The 9094-nt window shown below is 40.2% G+C and overlaps 1 protein-coding gene across 1 annotated transcript in view; it reads left to right on the plus strand.

The window, feature by feature from the left end:
* Positions 1 to 9094, plus strand: part of mtus2a (microtubule associated tumor suppressor candidate 2a) — a gene marked incomplete at both ends in the record, with an annotated part of 33860 nt that extends 24766 nt beyond the window's left edge. The window contains 2 exons of the mRNA XM_083910448.1: positions 8596 to 8836; positions 8921 to 9094. Coding sequence (XP_083766574.1) covers positions 8596 to 8836; positions 8921 to 9094 — 415 coding nt within the window. The remainder of the gene's footprint in view (positions 1 to 8595; positions 8837 to 8920) is intronic.

Raw genomic sequence — 9094 nt, forward strand, 5'->3', positions numbered from 1 at the left:
TCGTCGTCATAGTGAGGGCAGAGCGCTCACACAGTGGTGGGAGGAACTATTATTCTGCATTTTTGAGGCCTTGACCAAAATTGGCACGCAAATCAGAACTGGCGAAACATGTTATAAAATAAGGGAAATACCTAAAAGTGTTGCAACTTGGCTCAGTGGCGCCCAAAAGGTGACAAAGCCAAGTTGCACCAATTTTTTTTTTTTAAAGCGATTGGGACCATGGTGAATGATCACCAACGTTTAGTACGTCTAACAGCGGTAGAAGCAGGTAGCTCAGTGGATAACAGCGCTGCGCTCAAGTTCTGAGGTCATAGGTTCAATTCTTATAAAGAACAAGACATTTTTAAAGTTCAACATCCACAGTGAAGATTTAAAGGAGATGAAAGTTCAACAACATGAGTGGGAGCTTAATGGCTCAGTCCAATCAGAAGATGACTTGTTTCTCTGTGGTTATGAGTTCGAATCCCATGGTGAAGTGACATTTTAAAACTTGAGACCAAAAACAGAAGTGAAAATTAACAAGAAACTCTTGTCATGCCGCTCAGTAAGAATAGCTCATGCTGTAAGAACAAGACTTGTGTGTCTGAGGTTATGAGATCAAATCTCAAAATGAACAGAACTTATTTAGTTTAAGATTCAATGTTAACAGTTAAAAACTCTGAAGGACTGTGCGAGCAGATAGCTCACTTGATAGCTGCTGATAAGTTCTGAGGTCGTAGGTTCAATTCTTATAAAGAACAAGACATTTTTAAAGTTCAACCCACAGTGAAGATTGAAAGGAGACAAGAAGACCCAAACATTTCAGCAAGGTGGTAAACTCAGTAACATGACTGTGAACTTAATCTGTGCACAAGGTTGCAAGTTCAATTCCACACAGGAGCAATATCACAATAGTAGTATTACATTTAGAGGAAGATTTGATTGTTGAATCAACTGTTCAAACTGCCCTCTGGTGGACAAACGTGATTTTACATGTAGAGCTGCTCAACTGTTGAAACTGCCCTCCTGTGGACAAACGTGATATTCCCTCCCTTCGTCCCCTCTCCATAAATGCATTTGGAATCTTCCACTTCCTGTTTGCCATGCGGAGCCAGCAGGAGCAGGAGGAGACACCCGGGAGGAGGACGAGGAGCAGCGGGGACAAACATGTGGTAACTGCTGCTTAAAAATGATCCACACATTTCTTAGATGTTCTGTTGATGCTCTGTTTACAACTGTTGTTAACATCCAACCTGAGTGATCTGATCACAGGTGTTCACATGACACCTGCTGCTAATGCTAATGCTAATGCTAATGCTAATGCTAATGCTAATGCTAATGCTAACGTCACTGCTCCACAGTAAACAAACACCTTTCATTTCATTTGTCTTCACGTACAAATGATGTTGTATTCTGTTTGTTACAGAAAGACAAAGAATCCAGGAAATGTTCATGTTATTATTTTCTTTGTTTGGTCCAGAAAATGTTTGAAAATTATCATCAATGTTTCTCAAACCTGAAATTGATCATTCTCAAATGTCTTCTCTTTTTTTTATCCGCAAGACAAACATTATTCTGTTTTAATTATTTCTTTGTTATAAGGAACAAAGAAACCAGAACATGTTCAACATTAAAGAAACAACAACAGTTTATTGATTCTTAAAGTATTTGACAATTAATTTAGTCATGGTTTAAAAATGCAGTAATCATTGCATACCTACTTGTTTTATATATTTTTTTTAAATCATCAGAGACACCATGATACGATTTTTCACTATATTTGAAAAATCATATATTGCGTTATACTGACAGCGCTATGATGAAAACAATGATAAGTTGCAGCACTAGAACAAAGACAAATGGTGTCCATGTGTATTTGTTTATAGAGCAGTAAAGTAGGATTCACCTGTGATTTCATCACCTCAGACGGACGTTAACAGCACTTGTCAACAGAGCCTCTGTTTAATGTGTCTGCATTGATTTTCATTGTTAACATGTGACTTTAGTGAAAACCACATTCACCTGTTTGCTGCTTTTTCAGGCTGAAGCCAGTCCAAGTCAACTGCAGCTGTTTGGAGCTCTTCAGTGTTGGGATGTTCACACAGAAACTTTTAATAAACACTCATTTATATCTTTAAACACTTTAGATGATCCATGTTTAGCTCACTGCACCAAATTTGACAAAAACGTCTTACTGTACTATGCTGTCCAAAATTTGACAAAAATGTCATACTATACTTTGTCGTCCAAAAATTAACAATTCTATTGTAAAAAATATTTTTAGTCCAAAATTTGACAAAACCATCATACTGTATACTATGTCGTCCAAAAATTAACAATTCTATTGTAAAAAAGATTTTTAGTCCAAAATTTGACAAAAACGTCATACTATGCTATGTTGCCAAAATTTGTCTTATTAAAAAAAAAAATTTGGTCCAAAATTGGGCAAAAATGTCATACTATACTATGTCGTCCAAAAATTGACAATTTTTTTTAATGATTTTTTTTTGGTCCAAAATTTCATACAAATGTCATACTATACTATGTCGTCCAACATTTTATAAAAACTTCATACTATACTTTGTCGTCCAAAGTGTGACTATTTTTTGGGAAAACAAAATGTGGTCTAAAATTTGACAAAAACATCATACTATACTATGTCGTCCAAAATCAGCTGTCTGTGTTTAGTCAAATATGCTCAAATATGAGTCAAGTAGTGAACAATATTTACAAGGTACAGTCACGTAAACATGGATCACCTAAAGTGTTTGAATATAAATGAGTGTTGATCAAGTTTCTGTGTGAACATCCCAACACTGAAGAGCTCCAAACAGCTGCAGTTGACTTGGACTGGCTTCAGCCTGAAAAAGCAGCAAACAGGTGAATGTGGTTTAAACTAAAGTCACATGTTAACATGTAAAAAATGATGTGCACACATTAATCACACACAAGTCTAATTAATGTGTGGATGATTTTTAAGCAGCAGTTACTGGACACCTGGACACCTGGACCCCAACTGTCTGGTGGACTTTCCAGGGGGTGAACCCCTGTCATTTTTTTAAAGTTTTTTTTATGCATTTTTGGGAAAAAATTTGTGAAATAAAACATCATAACCCCCTCCTCTCATGTCTGTGAATTTCCGGGGGGACACAAGCCCAGCCCCGTTCTCCTACCACCACACCACCACCAGTGAGTAATCTCTTGGGACTGCGAGGTGGAATCGAACCAGCCACCACCTGACTGATACAACCTTACGGTTGTGAACCAAACCACCACGCCACACATCCCTGAGAGATTTGGGAGCTCTTGGTGCTTTTCACTGTTCACTTTGGATGTGGAACCTTAAATGTTGGCATATAAGGGAATTGAACCTAGAATCTCATGATCTAGATGACTGCTCCTTAACCAGTTGAGCTAACTACATACTCTTTCTCTCATTGTTCGAACTCCTATTTACTGTTTGTGGTTGAATATTGTATTTAAAAAATCAGTCCATGCAAGATTCAAACCCATACTCAAAGGAATCAGGGATTTGAACCCACAATCTAAGGATTCTGATTACTGCTCCTTAACCAGTTGAGCTAAGTCCACACTCAGTGTGTCATTTTTCGAACTCCTATTTACTCTTTTTGGTTGAATATTGTATTTAAAAATCAGTCCATGCAAGATTTGAACCCATGCTCACAGGAACCTCTGGAACTTGAGTCATTCTCTTAGTCCCGTGAGCTACTTGTCCTTGAAAGGTTTTTCTTAAAATGTGAAAGTCTTTCAAGAACCCATGACTTCAACGTGTTGAACTATGTAACAACGTCCGTCCGGCACAGGCAGCCAAACAGTCAGTGTAATGGTTTACACACTTGTCTTTGGAGCAGGAGAGCAGGGTTCAATTCCCACTTGAAACAAGTACCTTTATGCATGGCATTTTTCTCCCTTAGTGACTGGCACACACACACTGAAGTCTGGTTGTATGACCATCAACACTAACTTTGGGGGTGTTGTGGCGAGTGGATGTGTGGGGTAATACACAAACACATGGAGAACATGCAAAACCACGTGCAGGAAAGCCCATGTTCCGACCGGGATTTGAACCCTGGTCCAAAGACAAGAGTGTAACACTCCACACAAGAGTGCTCAACCAGGTGAGCTATTCATTTTTGTAAGATCAGCATAAAATTTGGAAGCCTTTGAATAATAGAACAGGACTTCAACGTGTTGGACTATTTAATGATGTCCGTCCGGCACAGGCAGCCAAAAAGTTGTGTGATGGTTTACACACTTGTCTTAGAAGCAGGAGAGCAGGGTTCGATTCCCGCTTAGAACAAGCACCCTCGTGCATGGAGTTTTGCATGTTCATTTGTGTATTACACCCCTCACTCCCCCACAGTCTTCAATGTGTGTGTGTGTCAGAAACACAAGGAGAAAAACTGCATGCATAAAGGTACTTGTTGTGGGTGGGAATTGAACCCTGCTCTCCTGCTCCAAAGATAAGTGTGTATACCTTTACACTAAGTGTTTGGCTGCCTGTGCCGGACGGTTGTTATGAAATAGTCCAACAAGTGGAGGCATGTTCTGTTATTTAAAGGCTTCCAAATTTTGCGACCATTTCACAAGCACGAATAGCTCACCTGGTTGAGCACTCTTGTGTAGAGTGTTGCAATCTTGTCTTTCGACCAGGGTTCAAATCCCGGTTGGAACATGGGCTTCCCTGCATGAGCTTTTGCATGTTCTCCATGTGTTTGTGTATATAGTTCAACACGTTGAAGTCATGGGTTCTTGAAAGACAACCAGACTTCAGTGTGTGTGTCAGACACACAGAGAAAAACGTCATGCATGAACGTACTTGTTCCAAGTGGTAATTGAACCCAGGTCTCCCGCTCCAAAGACAAGTGTGTAAACCATTACACTAACTGTTTGGCTGCCTGTGCCGGACGGACGTTATTATATAGTTCAACATGTGGAGGCATGTTCTGTTATTTAAAGGCTTCCAAATTTTAAGAAAAAACCCTCAAGGACAAGTAGCTCATGGGACAAAGAGAATGACTCAAGTTCCTGAGGTTCCTGTGAGCATGGGTTCAAATCTTGCATGGACTGATTTTTAAATACAATGTTCAACCAAAAAGAGTAAGTAGGAGTTCGAAAAATGAAACAAAGAGTGTGGACTTAGCTCAACTGGTTAAGGAGCAGTAGTCAGAATCCTATGATTGTTGGTTCAAATCCCTGATTCTTGTGAGTATGGGTTTGAATCTTGCATGGACTGATTTTTAAATACAATATTCAACCACGAACAGTAAATAGGAGTTCGAACAATGAGAGAAAGAGTATGTAGTTAGCTCAACTGGTTAAGGAGCCGTCATCAGGATCATGAGATTCTGGGTTCAATTCCCTTATATGCCAACATTTAAGGTTCCACATCCAAAGTGAACAGTGAAAAGCACCAAGAGCTCCCAAATCTCTCAGGGATGTGTGGCGTAGTGGTTTGGTTCACAACCGTAAGGTTGTCCTGGTCCGGTGGTGGCTGGTTCGATTCCACCTCGCAGTCCCAAGAGATTACTCACTGGTGGTGGTGTGGTGGTAGGAGAACGGGGCTGGGCTTGTGTCCCCCCGGAAATTCACAGACATGAGAGGAGGGGGTTATGATGTTTTATTTCACAAATTTTTTCCCAAAAATGCATAAAAAAAAACATAAAAAAATGACAGGGGTTCACTCCCTGGAAAGTCCACCAGACAGTTGGGGTCCAGGTGTCCAGTAACTGCTGCTTAAAAATCATCCACACATTAATTAGACTTGTGTGTGATTAATGTGTGCACATCATTTTTTACATGTTAACATGTGACTTTAGTGAAAACCACATTCACCTGTTTGCTGCTTTTTCAGGCTGAAGCCAGTCCAAGTCAACTGCAGCTGTTTGGAGCTCTTCAGTGTTGGGATGTTCACACAGAAACTTTTAATAAACACTCATTTATATTCAAACACTTTAGGTGATCCATGTATGGTTAGACATTTTTGTCCAATTTTGGACCAAAAACTTTTTTTTCAAAGAAATTGTCAAATTTTGGACTAAAAATATTTTTTTCATAAGAATTGTCAAATTTTGGACTAAATATATTTTTTTCAAAAAAATTGTCAAATTTTGGACGACATAGTATAGTAAGACGTTTTTGTCAATTTTGGTGCAGTGAGCGAAACATGGATCATCTAAAGTGTTTAAAGATATAAATGAGTGTTTATTAAAAGTTTCTGTGTGAACATCCCAACACTGAAGAACTCCAAACAGCTGCAGTTGACTTGGACTGGCTTCAGCCTGAAAAAGCAGCAAACAGGTGAATGTGGTTTTCACTAAAGTCACATGTTAACAATGAAAATCAATGCAGACACATTAAACAGAGGCTCTGTTGACAAGTGCTGTTAACGTCCGTCTGAGGTGATGAAATCACAGGTGAATCCTACTTTACTGCTCTATAAACAAATACACATGGACACTATTTGTTTGTTCTGGTGTGTGGATTGGTATTAAAAAATAACAAAAAGAATAGTTCAGTCCACTGGATGGTGCCAAGTGCTCACTTTCACTATATATTATTATATAAAACTATGTATATATATATATGTATATATATATATATACATATATATATATCAAACAAGTAGGGATGCAATGATTACTGCAATATTAAACAGAATCATTTTTGCCTTGTGGATAAAAAAAAAAAAGAGAAGACATTTGAGAATGATCAATTCCAGGTTTGAGAAACATTAACGAACATTTTTCAAACATTTTCTGGACCAAACAAGAAAAATAATAACATGAACATTTCCTGGATTATTTGTCTTTCTGTAACAAACAGAAAACAACATCATTTGTACGTGAAGACAAATGAAATGAAAGGTGTTTGTTTACTGTGGAGCAGTGACGTTAGCGTTAGCATTAGCATTAGCAGCAGGTGTCATGTGAACACCTGTGATCAGATCACTCAGGTTGGATGTTAACAACAGTTGTAAACAGAGCATCAACAGAACATCTAAGAAATGTGTGGATCATTTTTAAGCAGCAGTTACCACATGTTTGTCTCCGCTGCTCCTCGTCCTCCTCCCGGGTGTCTCCTCCTGCTCCTGCTGGCTCCACATGGCAAACAGGAAGTGGAAGATTCCAAATGGATTTATGGAGGGGGTACGGAGGGCGGGAGGAAATATCACGTTTGTCCACAGGAGGGCAGTTTCAACAGTTGAGCAGCTCTACATGTAAAATCACGTTTGTCCACCAGAGGGCAGTTTGAACAGTTGATTCAACAATCAAATCTTCCTCTAAATGTAATACTACTATTGTGATATTGTTCCTGTGTGGAATTGAACTTGCAACCTTGTGCACAGATTAAGTTCACAGTCATGTTACTGAGTTTACCACCTTCTCACTGCTGAAATATTTGTGTCTTTTTCGTCTCCTTTCAATCTTCACTGTGGATGTTGAACTTTAAAAATGTCTTGTTCTTTATAAGAATTGAACCTATGACCTCAGAACTTAACAGCAGCGTTCTTATCAAGTGAGCCATCTGCTCACACAGTTCTACAGGTTTTCTTTGAGTTTTTAACTTTTAACATTGAATATTAAACTATATAAGTTTAGTTCATCTTGAGATTTGATCTCATAACCTCAGACACACAAGTCTTATTCTAACAGCATGAGCTACTCTTACTGAGCTGTATGACAAAAGTTTCTTGGTAATTTTCACTTCTGTTTTTGGTCTCAAGTTTTAAAATGTCACTTCACCATGGGATTCAAACTCACAACCTCAGAGAAACAAGTCATCTTCTGATTGGACTGAGCTATTAAGCTCCCACTCATGTTGTTGAACTTTTGTCTCCTTTACATCTTCACTGTGGATGTTGAGCTTTAAAATATCATGTTCTTTATAAGAATTGAACCTACGACCTCAGAACTTGAGAGTAGCATTGTTATCCACTGAGCTACCTGCTTCTACGGATCTTCAAGCTTTTGACTTTGACTTTTATTTAAATCTTGAACTAAAAAAAACATTATGATGAGATTTGAACTCACAACCTCAGGCATACAGGTCTTATTCTTAGAGCACAAGCTATTCTTACTGAGCTGCTTGAAACCCCTGTCTTGATCACTTGTGTCCACTGGAGGGCAGTTTCAACAGTTGAGCAAAATTTCAGCTACATGTAATACCACGTTTGTCCACCAGAGGGCAGTTTCAGCAGTTGAGCAGCCATTATTCCTCCACATGTAATTTCACGTGTGTCCACTGGAGGGCAGTTTCAACAGTTGAGCAGCAATTATTCCTCTACATGTAAAACCACGTTTGTCCACTGGAGGGCAGTTTCAACAGTTGAGCAACATTTCATCTACATGTAATACCACGTTTGTCCACCAGAGGGCAGTTTCAACTGTTGAGCAGCCATTTTTCCTCTACATGTAATACCACATTTGTCCACCGGAGGGCAGTTTTTCCCCCCTTCATCTTTTAAAAGCTGCAAAGGGATGCAGTTTTTTTTTCGTCTTTATCTTAAAAGTTTAAAAATATAAGTCACATCATGCTATAGCGCCACCTGCTGGGTGTATTTCAGCTGTGTTCCTCTGTTCTCCTCCTCTGCAGACAGCTGTCAGAAGAGAACGCTAACCTGCAGGAGTCTGTGGAGAAGGAGAGCACTGACAAGAAGAGGCTGAGCCGGAACAACGAGGAGCTGCTGTGGCGTCTGCAGACCAGTCCTCTCCTGTCCCCGGCCTCCTCTCCGCTGCACCGCTCCTTCTCCACCTCCCCTGTCCCCTCCTCCTCTCCTCTGCACTGCTCCTCCTCTCCTCTGCACTGCTCCTCCTCTCCTCTGCACTGCTCCTCCTCTCCTCTGCACCGCTCCTTCTCCACCTCCCCTGTGGCCTCCTCCTCCTCCTGCTGTGACTCTCCCACTCACTGTCCACTGCAGCAGCTTCACTGCGCCTCGCCGTCCCACAGAGCCACTGCCAATCAAAGTCCCTCCCCGGCCACGCCCACTCACAGGGCAGCAAGCAATCAGAATTACTCCCTTGGTCCGGCCACGCCCACACACCGAGCGTCGGCCAATCGCTGTAACTTGACCACAAGTCTCAACTCCCGCTAA

The sequence above is a fragment of the Microchirus variegatus genome, assembly GCF_963457635.1.
Source record: "Microchirus variegatus genome assembly, chromosome: 2".
Classification (NCBI taxonomy): Eukaryota; Metazoa; Chordata; class Actinopteri; order Pleuronectiformes; family Soleidae; genus Microchirus; species Microchirus variegatus.